Source organism: Corapipo altera, unplaced genomic scaffold (genome assembly GCF_003945725.1).
Source record: "Corapipo altera isolate COAL_440 unplaced genomic scaffold, ASM394572v1 65, whole genome shotgun sequence".
Taxonomy (NCBI): domain Eukaryota; kingdom Metazoa; phylum Chordata; class Aves; order Passeriformes; family Pipridae; genus Corapipo; species Corapipo altera.
Genome location: NW_020884891.1, coordinates 7024293 through 7044569, shown reverse-complemented (window position 1 = coordinate 7044569; position 20277 = coordinate 7024293). Strand labels below are relative to the sequence as shown.

The window sequence follows — 20277 nt, the reverse complement described above, 5'->3', positions numbered from 1 at the left end:
GGGGACGCTCCGGAGCGGGGCCCGCGCCGGGGCCGGGCCGGGGCCGCGCGGCCGCTCCCGCAGGTGAGGGCGGTCAGCGGGGACACCCCCCCCGGGCTCTGCCCCGCTCGGGGTCCCGGGGGGGGCTGCGTCCTGCGGGGCCTCTGTGCGGGCGCGGGCAGAGCGGGGCCGCGCTCGGTGAGCGGTGCGGGGTGGGTGCGTGTCGCCGCGGGGGCTGCCCCGGGCGTGGAGGGGCAGCGCGTCGGGCGGCGGGGGCTCCCTGCGTGCGGGACGGGAGCGACGTGTCCCGGTTGCGCTTTGGGGGGTGACCGCTGTGCGAGGGGTGTTGCGGTGGGGCAGACCCCGCTCGTTGGGAGGGGAGGAGGCGGTGCCCCCATTGCGGTCGGGGTGCCCTGCGAGGGGCTGCGCTGGCGCGGGGGGAGAGCGGGAGTGCCCGTGCCCCGGGGTGCTCGGGGAGGGGGAGGCTGTCGGGGCAGGGACTGGGGTCCGGCAGGACGGGGCTCCAGGCTGGCGATGGCCGGGAGCAGAGCGGGGGTGCCCCGGCGGTGTGTGCGGACCGCGCTGCTCGGCTCGTGCCGCTCGGGAGAAGTGTCTTGAACTCCCCTTTTCCAGGCTTTGTTGTGCAGCCATTGTAATCGCTCTCTTCCTTCCCCCGGCCCGTTCTGCTCGTCAGGGTTTATTGTTCCCTCGGTCTTTAAATAGGCTGGATGAGTTCTGGGTGCGGGAAGGAGTTTTGGGGGTTAGTTTTGAGATGCGGCCATTAGAAATGGGGATGTAGCTGTAGGTTGTAATGAACTTGCTGGTTTCCTCTTCTCCCTGTTCGCGTAAAATTTAGGCCAAGCGCTGTTTTTAGTAAGTACTGTTCAGGACTTTTCGCCTCCGTAAGAAAAGTGCGATGTTAACTTGAGAACCCTCGGAGCCTTGGCTCGGGTGCTTTGTATAATTCAGGAGATGCAAGGTGCACATCTTTTTCAGTTTTGTATGGCAAAGGGCTCTTCAGCCTGAGTGTTAATGAAACTGATGCTGACTTGGACCTTCTGTGAAGTCTGCATCAGAAATATCTCCCTTACCCATTTAAATATGCCTCATACATTTGAATAGAATGCCATGGAGGAGTCTTCCTTATTCTTTCCCCAGTGAGCTACACATAGAGATAATGCTAATGAATAACCTTCAGGGCACTCTTCCCACTTCTCTGATTTCATGGTAAAGCCTGTTCTGCAGTCCTCTTTAATAGTGGAATATGCTCCAGAGTGTTGATAGTAAAAAAAACTTTAGGTAGTAACTAGGATTAAGTGCTATCCTGAATGCACTTCTTGTGATCTCTTTGATTCTGTGATTTTCAAAATTGTGCTTCTAAACATTTTCCTTCACTTCTGAAGTTCAAAAAATTGTAGTGAGCTGCCAGCACAAATTAGCATGCTGCTCTGCTTCAAAGAAGCAAGACTGCTTCTAGTGAGCCTTGGCTTGACACTAGGTGTCAAAAATGAATTAAAGTGACTTTGCCCCAGCCAGTATTTTTTTTTTTATTATTACTTTAAAGAATTTCGTCTGCTCTTCTCTAAAAGATTCACTAAACTGAAAGTCATCTGAGGCCGTAGTTCAACTGTACCTAATCTGTAGCAGTAATAGTGGCTTGGAGACTTCTGCAACTTGTGGTATCATTGGCACAACTTCTGGTGATGCAGGAAGCAGATCAGCAAATGTACCCAGCCAGAAAAAAAAGGGTCATGCTCAGATTCCCTGATATAGTTTGCACTGGAGTCCCACAAATTACAGCAGAGCTTTTCTGTGGAGTGGTGAAGAGCACTGGGATCATCTCAAAGAGCCTGTGAGGATTTGGTTGGCTTCAGACAGGGCCGAGTGGGGTGAAGCCAAGAAAGGGAGTATGTTCAGCTGGTATCACTACCCAGGCAGTGTGTGAGGCTCAGGGGGAAAGTGAGATGTAGCTGCTGCAGGAGGGATTCTTGTGCTGGCACGTGAACTGTCCAGAAGTGGGGTGGGATTGAGCAAAAAAGTAAAGCCTTGCCTTTTCCCCCTGAATTCAAGGCCTGGCTGGATGGGGCATTGAGCAGCCTCGTGTGCTGGGAGGTGTCCCTGCTCATGGCAGGGGGATTGGAACTAGGTGATCTTTAAGGTTCCTTCCATCCCTAATCCTTCTATGGTTCTATGAATTCTAGTAACAAGTGTGTTTTTTTCTTTCGTCTTCCAACAGGTTGAGAAAAATTTTAGAGTTCTTAAAAAAAAAAAATCAAAAAGCTATCTCATATTGAGTGTATCTCAGTATAACATGATACTTGTATATGTTTCTATGACAGTGGTCATCAAGTCCAGGATGTCTGGATCTAAAAGCATAACCTCTCTTGCCTGTAATGAGAGATAAATGATCTTACCTCCAGGGCTATATGTTCTTGGTGTGGTCCAGCTGTTGGAAAGGGATAATTAGTCCAGACTACAAAGAAATGTGTTGGTAGAGACTCCAAAGGAATCCACAATGTGTTCTGCTTGGAGTGTTTCTGCTAGCACTACTCTTTCACCTCCACAAACACCACAAGCAAAACTGTCAAAAATGCTTGGCTTTTTCATGGTTGTTATGTTGCTGAAGTAACTGTGATGCTTAGTATTTGTTTTTTTTTTTTTCTTTACTCTTTTAGATGATGTGTCTGTGCTGGCAAAACTTTCAGTGAAACTGCACTATGGCAGAAATTGAACAATTATGAAACGTTTGTTTTAAAAGAAGCAGCCTCAGAACATATTTGGTGTTTGGCTGTTTCACTGTATCAATAGTGCAAAACTTTTCTAATTACTCTTAAAGGCTTATCAAAGTTGATTTTGGCAGCCTGGGGCTGGGTTCACAGAGATAGATGCCTTTATCACAGATCTGCTGTAGTGTGTATGGGTGTCAGTGTGAGTGGGAGGTAAAACCTTAAATAGATGGGGCAACATATGTTCTGCTTTCCTTTCAAGATTCTCTCAGTTTTAATTCTCACAGATGTATTGCATTGTCAGAATACTGACAATTTTTTGTTTTCTTTTTAGCTATTTGTGATGGAACAGGTTTATTAAAATTGGGATATTAGAGCTTTATGGGTAAATTAAAAACACTACTGTGGAAGAAACTTTCCTCAGTATATTTCCTATCCCTAAGCAAAGTGTCTTTGAAAAACTATGAAGTAATTAAACAATATTAGATTGTAGTCTCTGGAAACAAAGGCATGCTTTCAGTGGGCATTCAGGGAAATTGATAAATTTTCCAGTTTTGTCTGAATTATTTTCATAAAGCTTTATCTCTGAGGGCTTTGCACAGTAGTAGATGTTTTGTGGGAAAAGCGTGCCTATGCCATATAGTGTGGACAGCCTGTATCCTGTTCTGACAAGGGAACCAGGCTGTGTGTTGGGATGGGAGATACAGGGAATTGGAATGTGTGACTTGGTATTGGTGACAAGACTGTTTCAGAAGTGTATTTCCTGAAGATATCTTTTGGATTATGGGGTAGGAAGGGACCTGTTCGAACCCAAGAGTAGCTTGTAAATTTAAACCTGACTTCTTTAATTGGCCTGTGTATTTCAGAAGACTAACAGTCAGAAAATTTTAGTGATTTTTCAATGTTCAGTGTCCTGTAATGAATTTGATGTCTTTGATGCCTGTTTTGAGAAGCTGTGTTAAAGTGAGTTGGCTGTACTACTTTTTGAAGAATGGACCAGCTACTGATTTGTGTTATCAATGTTTTTGTTTTAAACTTGCTGTAGGAAATATGTAATTTTGTTTCCTTTTGTGGAAATGGTGCTTTGTTAATACTAATGACTATAGTCATATGATTCCTTGGAGCTTTTGTTTTAACTTCTTTGTGATTGATGCAGCTGCTTGGTGGTGTGTTCTGTAGTTGTGAAATGTGAGATTTGTTTGCCAAGGCCAACACACTCTCCATTTTTGAAGCTATTCTGCTTGGTTTCTTTACCGTGAAATATTTTAAAATGTGAGAAAGCTTATATACAGGTGAAAGTAGAAACGAAAATAGATTGTGAACGGAAGTTTTGCTTTCAGAGAAGTTCTCAGAGCCTTTGCCCCGACTTCTAGTTGCTTAAATTTTGGGGAAAACTTAAAACCTTCCCCATTGCCATATTCAGGAGCATCAGTCTTAGCAGGTGCCCCGTGCCTGCTTGGACTGTCAGGTTGTGCATTTTGCTCTCCCTTTCAAGGGTCCCTGCTCTGGAGGGTGCCTGGACAGTGATGCACATGAAAGGCTATCAAAGGGCAAAACTGCTGATGTTTTTGTGCAGGTGTGGATGGGACCAGAAGCAGAACTGGTTGTCAGTAGGCAAAGCAGCAGGACCATTTACCTGTGATGTCAGGCACCTTGCTTTGGCTCCTGCCTGCTGGTGTACATACTTGTTTGTCTTGCCTCTTGGAAGTCTCTTTATTTGCCTGAAGGTGGGAGGTGTAAGCTGCTTTAGGACAGAGGTCCTGTCTAAGCTGTTCCACCAGGCAAGAAGAAAAACAGTTGGCACAAAGCTTATGGGAATGCGTTTCATGGGTCTCCTGGTTAAAACCAGGGGTGGGGTGACTTGAGTGCCTGTCTTTGCTCGGAGGACTTAAAAGTACATGTTTTAACAAATAATGCTGTGCTCAGCCTCTCATATTAGTCCTGTTATGAATGTAAATTTCCATCTTTGCAGGGAAGCAAGGGAAAAACTTAATTCCTTTATTCTTGGTGAGGAAAATAAACTGATTTTATCAGTCTATTACTCAGAAATCACAGACCAGGATTTAGCATCATGGCAAATGAAAACCATGTTATGTGGTAAATGAGCTTGATTAACACCTCTATCTGGTCGAGTGCAAACTGTTGTTATGAGAAAAGTGAGGTGCCATGTAATGAAAAAACTCGGCAGAATTTTTGAGGTGTATGAGTAATAATGATTAACTATTAGAATCCTGTAGGTCGGGGAAAGCAAGGATAAACATGTGAATTTCAACCCAGTTCCTTTTTCCTGATTGTTCTTTGGGATCTCCATGTGAGTGGTCTGTTCTAGTTTAAGTTGAATGTGTTCCACATGCATTTAATTTAGCGTTGTGAGAACTTTGATTCTTTGGAATAACTGACCTTATCTGATAATGCTAATGTGAAATATCCAGCAGTATGCTAAGATGATGATCTGAAATATCCAGCAGGTTTTTACTGTACTGGCACAAACCCCAGCTCTTTAAAGTCGAAGCTCCATTTCCGTCATACATGATCGTAGTATGTTTTCTACATATTTAAATAATTCTCTAAGAAATAAATGTGCAATGTTTCTTTTAAATTTTAAACTTCTTCATAAACTTGTTATGGATTGAAAATTAACTAGAAGATTCACACTTGGAGGGCAGAGTCTGATGCTGGAGGCTTTGGAGGCAGATTGGTGCTGCAGGTACCTCATCAGGGGCACCTCTGGGTGCTCCTGCCTTGTCCCCCGATCTGCTGCAGCTCTGTTGGCAGAGCTAATGCTTGTGTGATTGCAGGGTGATTTCTTTCATGCTACTTATCTCATGGGAAACTTACCCACTCAGTGCTGTAGTTATCAGTTTGCTAACTCACCCTGTGGCTACACCTTGCTCTCCCAGGTAGAAGCAGGAACGAGGGGAAAGCAGCACGGCTTCTCCCAGCACGTGCTCGGGTGAAGCATCTTTCACCTCAGCAAGCGCAGTCAGTGCTCCCACTTCAAACTAATCATGTTTCCAGATGCCTTTAAAGAGCTATTCCTGGGACTGCTGTTTTCCAGCTAGTTTTCCATCTGTGAAGGAGCTGAATTATCATAATGCATAAATTTGTGTTTTCAGGTAAATGTTTACATTAAAGTGTGCATTCTGCACTACATTAAGGTAGGGGGAAAACTTTTGTCTCTGCTCTGGAGAATTCAAATACGGTCCTGCGTCCTGCTCATGGATGTTATCTGGCTCTTGAAGGGAGAGGGAGAAATGGGGTTGCTCTTCTGCCTTGTCAACTTCTGACTTGTCAGTACCTGAGTCTCAAGCAGCCTCAGTGTTATGAAACACACGTGGTTCTGGGCAAATTTATGGCTGCCCACAGATTTTGAATAGAACAGAGGAAGTGAGTAGCACATCCGTTATTTAAAGAAAGCCATGAGTGGCACTAGAATCCTACAGACGCTGGAATGTGTTCTGTGTGTGTATATATATGTATTTTTTTTTTAGAAGCTGATTCTCCACCACAGTGCTAGAGTTGTAGGAAAGTTGTGTTAATAGTTTATCCCTACCACTCCTGTCCTGATCATAAACTCAGTGTAAGTAACTTTTTAAGTAGTAGCAACTGCAAGTTACAAAATACATGTTAGGTTGTATTGCTGATACTTATTAACGACTATATTTCATCCCCTGTTTACATTGGAAGCTTTTAACAGGAGCAGAGTGTTACCAGTTTTATTTTCTTTACTGTTGAATTTATAATATAGCAATGATTTTACAGTTAGAAACTTAATCTGGGCTGTTGTGTTTGCTGTTCTAAGCTTGTTTTTATACAGTGGACTTAAAGTTTTTCCGTCAGGGTATATGTCCTGTGAGAGATATAAACGAAAGAGTTTGCAAGCTTATACATTCAAACTGGAAATCAGGACAAAAGAATTGAAGGACAAATCTAGATAATTCAGCAGTGTTGAATTTACTAGATTACTTGAGCTGCCTTACACCTCTCCCTTGGGGCTCTGCAAATTCGACTTGTGTCTTGTGGTTGCTCACATTTGTCATGGGGGAGGAACAGCAAACACTCACTGTCACTGTTCTTCATTAGGCTTGGACAGTACCAAACACTGGTATCTTTAATGGCAAAAGGACCAGTGTGGGGAGTTTTGTGATCTGTATTTTAACCCTGAGTCTGAAAATCTTGTCCTTAATGTCCAGATGGGGAGTTTTTTTATTTAGAGGATAAGAGAAATGAGATGACCATGTTATCACCTGTCTTGGAGTTGGTGGAACTGCCATTAACTCAATCACTTAATGATGTTGGTGGTATCACTTGATACAAGAGAACCTGACCAGTATCTTTGCTAATCTTTTTTGGGAATGGTTTAGTAACTTAACTTAATGTAAATTTGAATGTTTGGAGAAGTTTGCAGTGAGGCTGTAAATGGACCATGGTAGAACTCTCTGGCATCTCTTTTTAGGAAGAAGATAGGGACCCTCACATTTTCTGTTCCTACCACAATTCCTTATTTTTGTTTTTCTTAATATTCTAGCTTATGTGTATACCTGATTGTATTTAGGAGCCACAGTGATGCACCAAGACCTTGGTATGATAGTGCCTCACATGTGCTGAACAAAAAGGCAGTTTCTGTTCCTAAACCATACTATGCTACTGTAGACTTTCTTCCACTGTTTTTTTTTTTTCTGTGGTTTGTGGGATGGGTACAACTGAATAAAAGAACTGTTAACATTGTTGGTAACATCTTAGTAAGCATGTAGTCTAGCTCTAGCCTGTGGTGGTAGCATTTTTCTCTTTCAAAACTTGTAGCCTTAAGGCAACTTGGTGGACTTTACCAGCATCTTCCTTCCTTTACCAGCCTTCCTTCAAGGGCAGAGGCTTGTGTGCAGTGTTATTGTAGGTACTCACATGGCTGTACCTGCTCATGGAGCTCAGAGTTGTGTCCTCTGAGAGCCTGGTGAAATTACTTCCCTGGAAAGGGCTGAGCAGATGTAAGCTAGACTTGCCCTCCTCTTCAAATTGATTTCTTGGGTGAAGATGAATGTGCCAGCAGCCCTAGTTTCTTTTGGGATGATGGCCGGGATTTCTTGTCTGCTGTTGGCTTTCTTTGCTGTTGGCTATTGTTCTCAGTTTGTAGAAGGAAAAAATATTTCAGTAAGGGTGTTGTAAACCTTACCTCTGTCAGCTCAGACATTTATATGAGCTCTTGTGCAGAATGCCAACCAAAATAAGCTGGAGTGGTTTAAACAGCCTAAATAATCACTCTTTGTATCGTTTGATCCTGAGTAAATAGGTTAGAAAGTACTTAAGAGCAGCTCAGCTGGAGCCTTCTGGCAGAGAGCAGGGACAAGCAGATGAAGGTGCTGAGCTCTTCCCTGGCACAGCTGTACCCAGAGGAGGAGATCCAAACCCAGGGCAGAGGTTCACAAGTTAAAGGGCTGCTTGGCAGGTGGGAATGTGGCTTCTCCCTGCAAATAACCCTGTGATTACAGCTGAAGTAAGGAAATCTCAATTCATCATCCTCTTAAGGAGTGATTGTATTTTCTGGTTAATCTATAGTGATCTCCTGGTGTGGAGTGAAAGAAGTGGTTATATTTAGACATGTTTCATGGGGATGCAGGGGATGGCAGAGCTGCCAGGTGCTGTGGCACATGGGGTGGTGCTGCTCTGCAGCACTGTCCTGTCTTCTCCATGTGCTCACAGAAAAGTCCATGTTATGGTTGTAACCAGCTCCCACTACTAGTTCAGACTGTTTATTTCATTAGTAAAATTAATGGTAAGGGGGAGTTGGGCCAGAAAATGCAAATGTGCAAGATAAGAGGTTGCATGGCAACGCTTTATGGTCCCGAACAAGGAGTCAAGAATAAATAATGGTGGAAAAAGAAACGGGAGGAGGAAAAAATGAGTGGGTTGGAGGAAAAAATGAATGGGTCGGAGGAAAAAATGCTATCTTTGTATTGGCTTTATTGTTTCAGTGCCATCCCAGATGTGTCTAACAAGTCTGACATTGTTTGAGGTTTTCATTACTGAGGGCTTTTCACAAGGCCCTCCACTGTAAGGCTCGTGTGTGTCACTGGGGCAGCCTGACACAGCCTTGCCCAGACGCAGGTTATGCAAATGCTTTCAGGGGATGGTGGGAAGCCTGGATCCTACTCCCAGTTTTAGAGGGCTTCTTGCCACAAGAAACTACTTTTTAACTCGTCTTTTTGGCTTTCTTCACCAAAACAACCTGTGTAAGAGGCTTCCTGATAAATTGTGTGTGTCATTCCTGACACAGTAATGTTTTAATTCCGGAACATGGGTCTTTCTGATCACTGCCATGCATAGATATGCATATATAAAAAGCAAAATAATTTGACACATTTTAAGGAGGAGTATCAAAAGGAAGAAAGCTTCCTGCAAGACTGCAATAGCTGCTCATCTTCAGGTAAACCCCTTGTTTTGGTTAAGAAGTTTGAATGTCTATAGTGCTTCTGATATTGGTTAACCTGTGCTTTCCTATGTGATTTTGTTGTTAGGATTGTTTTATTGTTTTAACTGGATGAATAACTTCAGATTGGCAAGGGCTTTTAATGGAAAAAATATTGTTTGTTCATTGAATTAGAGAAGTGACTGTCACTTATTGGTAGTAACTGAATGTGAGAATATGAGTTGCCAAGTGTAATGTTTCAGTTTTTTTCTTTTCTGAGAGGAAATGCAGAGGAAACAAAAGCTGGCAGCATCATTGCCAGTATTTCCTTACTCTGCTTTATGTTAGAATGAATTAAAACGACTGCCATTGCAAATGACTCCTTGCTGTTTTCCTTTGCAATTGGACATGCTATCTTTTCAGCATTAAAAGGAAATGCAGTGTCTCCTCCTAAATCCCTCTGTCCCGTTGTTCATGGCTGGTAAGATGACTTTTCACTGTAACTTTGTGCTCTTTCAACTTCACTGTGACTGGTGCTCCCTTTGCAAGTCCAGCCAGAGCTTCCTGTTGTGGGGGGAATTTATGAAAAGCATACTTGGCTTAGGATCATGATACAAGGTATTAATTCTGTATCTCCTGTGACTTGTATGCATTTAGTGATTTACATAAAATGGTGACTGTACTTCTGAGAGAGTGACTGCCTGAGTAGCTTCAAAGCAAAAATTAGCTCTGACTTTTTTTTCTTCTGCACGGTTGTTGAAATTAGTTTTTATTTAGAGCTGTGATCTTGCAGAATTCTGTATGAAATACTCCATATATGTGGAAAAGAACAGGATGCCACAGATTTTTAGTGAGTTATGGGAACTTTCCCTTCAGGCAAGAAGTGGGGCTATCCAATTTTCCGCTCGTGCTGGAGATAGAGCTCAAAGAGCTTCAGAAGCCAATAGTTAACTCTGTTGGAGATGCTCTATCCTGCAGTTCTTTAAAATAACATCTACAGTGAATAATAGTGTGCAAACGTGTGTGACAATTTTTTTTCTCTTCCCAAACCTTGTTCTAGATGTCAAAATTTACCTGGACTACTTGGGAATGGCGAAACATAGCCCTGGGATCCTGCCATGAACAGTAAGAAAGTTGAGATGCTTTGTGTATGCAAATAATAATTTTCTTTTAATGACTAAATCCCAGTGAAACTGTTCCTGTTCAATTAACACAACTTAGCAAGACATTGTGTAGCTCAGTGTGGAGGTGCTCCCAGCTTTTCATGCAGTAAAGAGGCAGTACAGTAGGTCAGAGGGGTGGATCAGTAGGGGAGCATTCTTTGGGAAACAATAATGGGGAAGTCACTGCAGTCACTATGGCACTGGAAGTGGGAAGCTGCTGTGGGTGGTGCATTAGGAAATTATTGAGGTGGTATCTGAAGGATGCTTTCCTGTAATGTGTAATTATATTGTGAGACTCCATTGTTACCTTGTATAATTATATCGAGACTCCACTGTCATGGGATATCTTGAATGCAAATTAGATTGAAGTGTGATTAGACAAATTAGTGGAAGAAAAAAGTGAATTGTGAAGTACTAAAGCCTGAATTCCAGATGCAGTTTGAGGGAGGAAGTCCCTAAAACACTGGCTGAGGGAAGCTGTGTCTTTTCACTGCTCCTGAATGGACAGGGAGCTTGGCTCATTAGGTCTTTGGTCTGAGCTTTTGTGTCCGACTTTTGTTTGGTGTTTTTCTTATATGAAACTTAGTGTTTAATAGATGTTGATTTAACAGACAGCAGACAGCTTTAAAGATACTCTTGAGTGTTGATCAAAATATTCAGATATTTTTGTGTTGTTGGTAGCCTGAGACTTTCTAATTTGAAGGATACATAAATATGTATGTACATGCTCTGTGTTCTTTAAATAGCCTTTTCCAGATGTTACAGTAGGCATCCTTAAAGTGATGCATTGAAAATTATTCTGATTAATTTTCCCAGTACAAAATAGATGACTTATGAGAGACTGTGTGGGTGAGTAGCATATTTGTAAAGCATCAACAATGTCTGCTGAAAATTTACACTATTTGTCAGCCTTCACTGGGACAGAAATTAGAAGGCTTTTGTATTGTTACAAATAATGATTTGGATATAGTTGACTGGAAATGTACATTTCTTGAAAACTGTTGTAGCTAAACTCTTCACAGCAGTTTAAATACTTAATATGCAAATATTCAAATGAAAAAATACTTCATTTTCTTTTCTAGAACTCTGACCATGTCATGTTTAATTCTTCCATGGAAGTAGTTTTTCTCCCAAGGCTTTCAAAAGCTGGTTTATTTACTTGAGATGTTAGGCACTGCTAATATCTTGAAAATCTCAGAACTCTCCTTTGATGAAAATTGTTAAATTGTTGTAGATCAAATTACAGAGCCTTATGTCAGTTATTAGAACAGCTGACAAAGCCATTTAGTTCTTTGTACAAAGTAGTGATGTAGCACAAGGAGATTCTGGTAAGACTGATTGCTTTTGGCTTTTTGAGAAGTTTGTCCAGCTTACTTGAAAAAGATAAATGTGTGTATTTGTAGATTATTAAATAGTGTTGAAATCTTACCAGAATGCAGCTGAAGCTTCAGTTTACTTTTTCTGATCATGGATTGACTGAGCTAACGATTTAAGCTGTGCTGCTGGAGGTAAAACATTCCTTCATTTTGAACTTTATGTGCAATTTAGCAAATTCACTGTTCGAAAGGTAAGAGAAAGAGCTTTGCTTTCCACAGATCTGCTCTGACAAAACCTTGTAATTTCTTGTGAAGTTGAGAACAAATTATGTAATGTCAGAGAATAATCACTTATTAAGGATTATTAAGAAACAAATTTTAAGGGTGGAAATGATTCTCGGTACAAACTGGGACATGTAGAATGATCTTGGGCTTTTTGTTCCCTGCCAGTCATTTATCTAAAAGTTGTGTGGCTTCTTTTCTGGCTTTTCTTTTGAGGTGGTTATTGGAGCCAAAACAGCTGGAGTGTTGTTGTACTGGTGTTCAAGATCTTTGTGTATGGGAGGTAGTTAATGTCCACTTGTAGGACAAGTAGCATCAGAAAACCAAATCTCATTTTGCTATTAAAGCTGTCATGCTAGAAAACATCTACATGGTATTAACTAAAGGTAAATGACCAACACGTAAATTGCATCTTATTCATGTCTCATGTAATTTGTGTGGCTTCTGATAAGGCAGTGAGAGTTATGAGCTGTGTTGTGCTCTGGATACATTTCTGACCTAGAGTTCAGTGGTAGGGTCTTTTTAAGATCTGCTCAAAATAACTTTAGAAAATAAAGGAAAAGTAATGCCTTTAAATTGACTTGCAGCCTGGTGTTCCCTTAGCTTCCACCTTCACCCATAACAGCACTCCAAAATTAGTAAACTTGCTGATGGTGATTGGAGTTGGAAATCATGCTGACTTAACTTGGTCTGGGAGCATTTTTCCCAGGCCTTTATTTGCATATGTAGATTTTTCATCTCCCAGGGTTGTGGTTTAGGTGATGCCTGCAGGTAGAGGACGTTTTTGATGAAAGTAACAGCAGGTGGGAAGGCTTGAAGTTTAGTGGACAGTGATTCCAAGGTGGTTTGTCACATGGATATTTGAATGGTAGCAATAAGGAAATACAAGGATTCAGTTTCTCAGTGACACAGGTGGTTCTGGTACCCTGATGGTGTGTGATATTGGAGAGGGCATCAAAAGGTTTTACAGCAGAAAATGAGAAAGTGAGCTTTAACATTTTAGGCTTTTTTTTGCTTTTATTGTTAGATAGTGTATGCTGGCTATCCAGGAGTCACTTCTGAATACTGGAAGATTTCAGTCTACTGAAGTGTACATTGTTTTACTAGGAAGTTTCATGGGATTTTACCTCCTGTTTTATCACTTCAGTCTGATGTGAACTGGCCTTTTCAGTAACTCTTCTAGAGCAGTAGTTAGTTGATGCCTCTAGATCTGTAGCGTACACTTCCCAGAATGGAGCTGCTGGCAAATGGAAGCAATCCATGTAGGCTGAGTCATACCTTTGTACTTTCAGCACTTTTGTGAGATAATGATTTAAAACCTTCCTCCAGTCATAACCACAGAGGCAGAAGCCCACATTGCCTTTAGTGGAGGAGTGGCTTGTAAGATAGTTTATCGTCTGGACACAGACAAACAGGAACATGGGTGTTGCCATTGCTGGAGACCTGCTCTGGATTGTGGCTGGAGGAGTGGCAGGAAGAGGACAACAGCAGCTGCCACTGCCAGACCATCTGGGTGCTGTACACAGCTCTGAATGATGCTTGGAGCTGCAGCTGGGGATGATGAGATGGTGCAAATGTTTGAGCCAAGGGCAGAAGAGACTGTCTGTGCTGCTGTCCAAGGAACAGAGCTGATGTGAGCCCAGGAGAGTTACTCACCTGTCAGGTCTTTGTGGCTCTGGCAGGGAGCTGGTTTGTCTCGCTTGTGCTTTCCGGTGTTTTGGGACACTGGTCCCTGCTGGATCCTTGTCCCCTCCTTGTGCTGACATCTTAAACTCACTGTCCCTATGGTGTGTCATCTGCAGCCTTGTCCCCCCCCTCCTTTGGTCCCTGGCTGGGATCACTGTGTGTAGAGATGGTGTTTTTAAGGTTCAACCTACTGGGAGAGAAGTCCATTCATTCCTTGGGGTTGGATTATGCTACACTGTAACTGCTGAAGCTCCCAGTGTTGAGAGCATAATATAGGGGCATCCAGTCTAGGATTGTTAGGTTTAGCACAGCTATCCAGTGTAGCATTTTCCTCTTGCCTATGGTACCCTTTTAAACTGCAGGTGTTTTACTTGGGTGTGATTTATACGCAGTGTATTAATGGCTCAGTCTGCTTCAGGGAATTGTTTTATCTTGCTGTGTGAGAGAAATACTACACCAAGAAGCTTGGGGTTTTATACTTAATATTCCTGAAGACTTCTAAGGTTGTATGAACATGCTGAGCTTGTTTTATTTTGTGTTCCTAAAACAGGTCGAATAAAACTTTTATCAAACATATTTTTAATTACATTAGCAAAGGCCATTCTGTAATTGCAGTTAATGAGTGCTGCTTTTTGTGTGTAAAACTTCATACAATTACTAAATTTCCATTAGGATAAGATCTGTTCTGCTACCTAGAGGATAACTTTGACAGTTTGCTGGCTTCCTTTATGACACTGAGTTTTTCAAAATGCAGTACCTTGGCTGACTGAAGTAAATTGTAGCTTAGGTTGTGTTTTCTGTAGTCTATAATATGGGGTTTCTTTTGTGTCTGGAGTTGATTTTTACTGAAAATGTTTAAGTACTTATATACTTCCAGTTTGTCGGCGGAATTAGTCATGATTCTACTTGTTAATTATTGATTTTCAGGTGATATTTGATATAGGTTAATGCTGCTCTTGGGTAATGCAACTCTGATGCCTGTTATAAAAACTGGGAGACTGTGCTGACCTCCAGAAATGTGTACAAAGTTCACACTGAAAACTGCCTGCATCAGGCCAGTCTACATCCGACTTTTAGTAATAATGCTTTTTTAGGCACATACTTCTCAGTATTTAGAGGGAGACTTTCTTCTTATTACTTATTTAGAGCTTAAAGCAGTTCTTTAAGGGTATAGTGTGTCAGAATTGAGCAGCTGCTGCTGAAAGGGACAGTGCTGCTCTCCTCTGCCCTTTGCAGAACGGGTGCCGGGGACGTGCAGCTGCTGCCAGGACAGTGGGATCTCCTTGCTCCTCTGATGGGAGGCAGTGCTGGCTGTGCTGGGCTCTGCTTTCCCTCTGACAGCTGTTTGCTCTTGGATTGTGCAGCTGGATGGTTTGTGGGGTTCAGCACAAGGTAGGCATGTGATAGGTCAAACTAAGTGTAGCATGGGACTGTGTCCTTCGTTGGTGTTCCCGGGCTAGAATTCAGCCTCTTGCTCCCTGTGGATTTGGTACCCAGTCTGCTTTTCAGCAGTTTTGTTTTGTTATGTTTTTGATTCACGTTGACTGCTGTGCTGGAGGAAGGATGGTGTTACTATGGTAGGTCAGGCTCAATCCCAGCATCTGCCAGCTTTGTGATTTCTGAGCACCGTGTGGAAACTACTTCCCTGCTGTAGGAATGACCTGTTTGCTGAGGTCTGACGAGTGTTCCTCATGTTCCCTGTATGCTCATGTTGGCCCCTGAGGATGTGTGGACTTGTTCAATAATGTCTTCCTAGACTGTGCCCTGCACGCTTTATTCTGCACTCTTTGACATGTCTTGTCACTAATTTACTGTTGTTTCTGGAGAACTGACTGCAACTGATACAAGTAACCTACCTTAGCTGTGTGCACTGTCAACCCTGAATAATCTGGAACTTTCTGACAGAGGAAACATAGACATAAAAATAAAACGTTTCCACAGGGTATGGAACTCCACTATGTGAGTTGTGTTCAGTGGCATATGACCAACGGATGTAGTGTTTTTACTTATTTTGTGAAGTTGGAATTAGAAGTAATTTAATGCTGAACAATTTTACATGGGTTTTAACCACACCCCATTTAAATTGTCTTCCTGAATTCAGGCTGAAGATTGTTAAAACAAATGTAATGGTTTATATAGGAAATGAATCATTATTCAAAAATATACATACTTCTTTTTGAATTTCCAAAAGAATGATGGCAAAATGTAACAGCAGCAGCAAACCAGAGATCTGAGGAACTTGCACAGCAGTGTGAAATTCAGCCCCCAGCTCCTGGCAGGGGCATGCAAGTTCCTGCTGGTGATCAGGTTTGTCCTGTCTGTGACCATAGTGAGCAGCTGTAGGGTTGTAAGTGGAGGTGTGAATTTCTTGTATTTCTATGCTGGGAATGTAGAATCAGTGGTGAGGATGATAGAAGCTCTATTGATAAAGGTGAAAGTTAACTAAAACTTTTCTAAGTATCAAAAATTCTATTTTAACATGGAATTTTTATGATCCCTTTATACTGTTGTGTAGTGTATTGGTCTCATTAGAGAAGCCTTTGCAATGGCCACAGGATGGTAAATTAAGGACTGAGACTGCAGTATTCATCCTAACTGCTTTAACCACACTACACATCCTGTAGGACTTCACAAATCACTGAGTGATGGTAGGAAAGCAATTCATGTGTATATGGTACTTTTTAAACATGTCAGTTTTATGATGGAGGACAGATAAAACATGTTCTATTTACTCAGCAGACTTCTTTAAAAGAGGAAAATCTGAAGTTTATTTGAAATGAGGATGTCCTGAGGTGCAGCAATGCCAGGAGTTAAGAACCACCTTATTCTACCAGCTGCTGTAGCATCAGTGGGAGGGAGTGGGCAAGTTAGATGCTGCTAAACAATTCTGTTTGATGCTGTCTCAGTTGTGGCATGTTTAAAGTATTGCAAAGCAAATATTGAATTTATAATTTATGCTTACAAATTCCATGTGTGATTTCTTTCTACTAAATGTCTAAATTTGCCTTAGCAAAATAAGATTTTAGACAGGCTCTTAAATTAGGAGTGCCTGTGTCTTACTCTCTGAAGTGAAAATTTTATTGTTCATGGTACAAAGCAACTGGAGGGGAAAGGATGATTTGCGGAAGCTTCTGTTTTCTGTTATATATAAAATGACCTGTTATTTCAAAACTGTTACATGGATTTAGTCTTTTGTGACTGTATCTGAAAATACAAGGTTTCTTTCGTATATTGACTAAGAAATAGGAATTTCTGCTTTGATCTGTGAATTAATAGCAAATTGCTTTAAAGAAATATCCAATTCATACAGCTACTAAATTTTGATCATTCCCTTATGTTTATAAATGTAAAATATAAGACCAAAAATCTGAAGTGTGGCTCTTTTCAAGGGTATTGCATACTTTATATTTTTCAATGCTTACTGACAAATAGTGTCAGCAAATGGAAATGCTACAACTTCTTCACTGCCCTTTCAAGTGGAAGTATAAGTTCACGAACCAGAATACAGTCTGTAGTCTTTCATTGTAGTTAAAGACTGTAAGATATACTCTTGAGACAGAAAAAAATATACAAGGAGTTTATCAACTTTGTTAGATCTTAAAAATGGAACTCATTAAGATTTTGGCCTCTTCCATGCAAATTAATGTCATTACATCTTGCACATAAATAGTTTGAGCTATTTTTCTCCCTCTTAAAAGGTGCCTTTAATGAGTCACAGCTTCCATTTTAGTAAATTGTTCATGGGATAGGCAGGCTCAGGAACAACTGGGTTAAACCAAGAGATTATTTGAAAAATCTAGGGCATGTGCTCTGTTCACTTGATTAGTTTTCATAATTCATCCTTGTTTCCACAGCAAAGAGCAGCATAAGGCATGTAAACAAGAAGCAGTTTTCTTGCTTTTTTGCTCCTTTATCTCTGTATTTTTACCAGAGACAGTTAGTGAAATTTGGAAAGAGATATACTGTGTGTGAATGTTTGGAACAAATCTTGGTTTGTTTTGTGAAAACCCATGGGATCTGAGAGGCAGGTGCTATTTGGGGATGTCTGTCTGTGACTCTGCTTCAGTTCTTTTCTGTTTGACTACAGGTGCATGAAGAACAGAGGAGGTATTTCCGCTTATCAGAGATGATGTGGAGAGACACTTTGTGAGTAACTGACATGTGTTTTCTAAAAAACCCAAAATGCTAATGTGGAAATTTTTAATTTTTTTTTTTAAATTCTGTAACTTAGAATACGTGTGCTTTTTATCTAACAGTTTCATTGGGGTCTGGAAAGCTGTGAATAGGGAGCCCTTCATGGAACCCATAGACAAAGCTGATTGTGGAAATGAGGAGCTGGAAGACAGAGCAAAAGAATATTTTTCTTTTCATGAATGATTAACCATGATGTTCATCTTGTCTGTAGTGATCAGTCTACCAAAGACTTCTACTGTTGACTGCTTGAAGTGTCCTAGATAGCAGTAAAACCCCTGATATTGTGTATATGGGGAACCTTCAGTACTGTTAACTTGATTTGGTACTCATGGAAGCTTACTCTGCACATTGTTAACACTGTGTTGTCCTTGTCCAATTTTGACTGCAAGTCTGATATATTTGCCATAAAGATGATGGGAATAGTAGCAGTGAACAGAAGCTTTCCTGAAAGTTTTCAGTTCTTGTGTGCTGCAACACAACAATATTCTGGGATCATAAAGGTAAACTACACTACTAAAATATTACAGGAAAGGAAGAACCTCTATGATGGAATATAACTGTATCTAAATAAGTACTTAAAGGATTTACTTTTGTGGAAACATGGTCATTTTTAGAGATCACAATTAGGTAATGCAATGGCTTACTTTTCAAATGGATTCCATAAATATACTGTGTTTCTAGTGCTGAAGACTCATCAGTCAGCTCATTCCTTTGGGGTAATTAATCCCAGTGTTTCCTTTTTTTTTCCCCCAGATTTCCAGTAACAGTTGTGAATTAAAGCAGCATGTTATTTTATGATTTTCCATGACAGTCTTTGTGCCTTTTTTTTTTTTTTTGCTGTTGTTGTTTATGTAAGTAAAATATGAGTTATGTGGTCTTGAGTGCTTTCTTTTAAAACCATAAGCTTTGATATTCTGGAGCTACTGCTTTGTTCTAATGATAATTGTTTTAGGAGAATGGTGCCTTTGTGGACAACTTCAGTGCTTTTCTTGTCACAGAAGAGCTCAAGTTAGAAGAACTGCTCTTACCTCAGGCACCTTGATTTCTAAGTTTTTCTACATTTGTAACATTAAAGCTACACAATGAATTTTTTTTTCTTAAATTAAAAAAAAATTCTTTTATTATAATAGACTAGTAATTGCTTAAACTTTTAGGTAGGGAAACAGTTTGGGTTTTTACCTGGGATTTGCCTTTTTTGTAGCCTTTATCTAAGAAAAAGATTTTTAAATTATTTTTAGGCTTTCCTCGTCCTGGAGCCCTTTGCAAATTTTCTTAGATATGGTTTTTTGATTAGTTTAGTAAAACTACTTTAAAAAAATTGTCATTAATGCTTAATTTCCTCATTCTGGTTCAGTGTCTGCAAATAGTGCCTGATTTGAAAGTCTGTCTTGCTTTCAGTCAAGAGAAAATCTGCTTCAAGATAATGTTGGCTTGTAGTCATCTTTCCCTTGGCTTCTTTCAGGCTCTGCTTGCCAGTTCAGGGAGGCTGCGTGAGGATTTCTTTCTAACAGTCTCCTGGCCAGATGCTGGATTCTTTATGAAGCAGCAGGAGAAATCCTTGTGCTGATCCAGCTGACTTACCCAGGAGATAGTGTTGATTTGATTTACTCTATGATGTTGAGATCACTATTTTGTGGCTAAAGTCCAGGAAGACTTTGCTGCAGTTGGCTGAGTAGCAACAATAATATGGAATATTAATTTCATTTTTTTAAAATAAGATATCTATATAATTATCAGCTTAATAAAATGGAAATTGATTTTTTGTTTGCTTTAAACAAGAAGTATAGTTCAAGTATAATGTTCCAAATATCAATCTACATACTGTGAAATATTCTTGTAGTGATGCCACAGTTACTGGTAATACATGCATTTTTCTTTGAGCTTATTTACAGCTGTTGATGATATTTTAGTGTGGTAATTTTCAGAAAAGGCTCTTTGTAAAATAGGCAGCAGTTATATTGTGGGGTTAGCATGAATTTGTACAGATGGTTGCTGTTAAGGACCTTTTAGTTGCATAGCAGTCAGCTTTTTCAGTCTTCAGCATATGGCTGGGTCAGGTTGTGCTCTGATACTTAAGAGAGCGGATAAGGCTCGCAGCCAATGACACCCACTGTGGACACTGTTTTGGGATTTGCCTACATTAAGACTCCTCTCTGTCAGCATTAGTAGCTGCAATAACAGGTAGTTATCTATCTGGCCAGTTCCATGAGTTCTTATGGGATTATTGCAAGATAATGTGTAAGATAAAATGGAAGAAACTGTGAATAGAATAGAGTTTAGTCCTTGTTGGGGGGCGGATGTGCAGAAACTGGTTCCTTTTCCCAGTTCTACTTGATCATAACCTTGACTTTAACCTCTGTGCTGTACTATCTTTCTCTTTGAGGGGTATTTATAAAGTTTGTGGGCTGTATAAAGGAAATTGCTATTTGCCTGTTGCTGTTCTTTTTGTGGTTATTACTATGTACTTGATGTGTAGTATTTCTGGTGAAAAATGGAAAACCATTTCACCTTTTGAATGCTCAAGCAGT

At 40.8% G+C, this 20277-nt stretch overlaps 1 protein-coding gene across 4 annotated transcripts in view; it reads left to right on the top strand.

The window, feature by feature from the left end:
- Window positions 1-45: 45 nt before the first annotated feature.
- The window catches only part of KLHL13 (kelch like family member 13), an 80141-nt gene continuing 59909 nt past the window's right edge, over window positions 46-20277 (top strand). Inside the window, exons 1-3 of one of the 4 annotated variants that reach the window (XM_027645280.1) lie at window positions 46-63; window positions 10169-10233; window positions 17643-17701. In XM_027645280.1, the coding sequence (XP_027501081.1) occupies window positions 17682-17701 (20 nt within the window). In that variant the 5' untranslated portion in view covers window positions 46-63; window positions 10169-10233; window positions 17643-17681. Of the gene's footprint in view, window positions 64-8874; window positions 9127-10168; window positions 10257-17642; window positions 17702-20277 lie in introns of those variants that run through there. The other 3 variants (XM_027645281.1, XM_027645279.1, XM_027645277.1) reach the window with 3 other exon arrangements.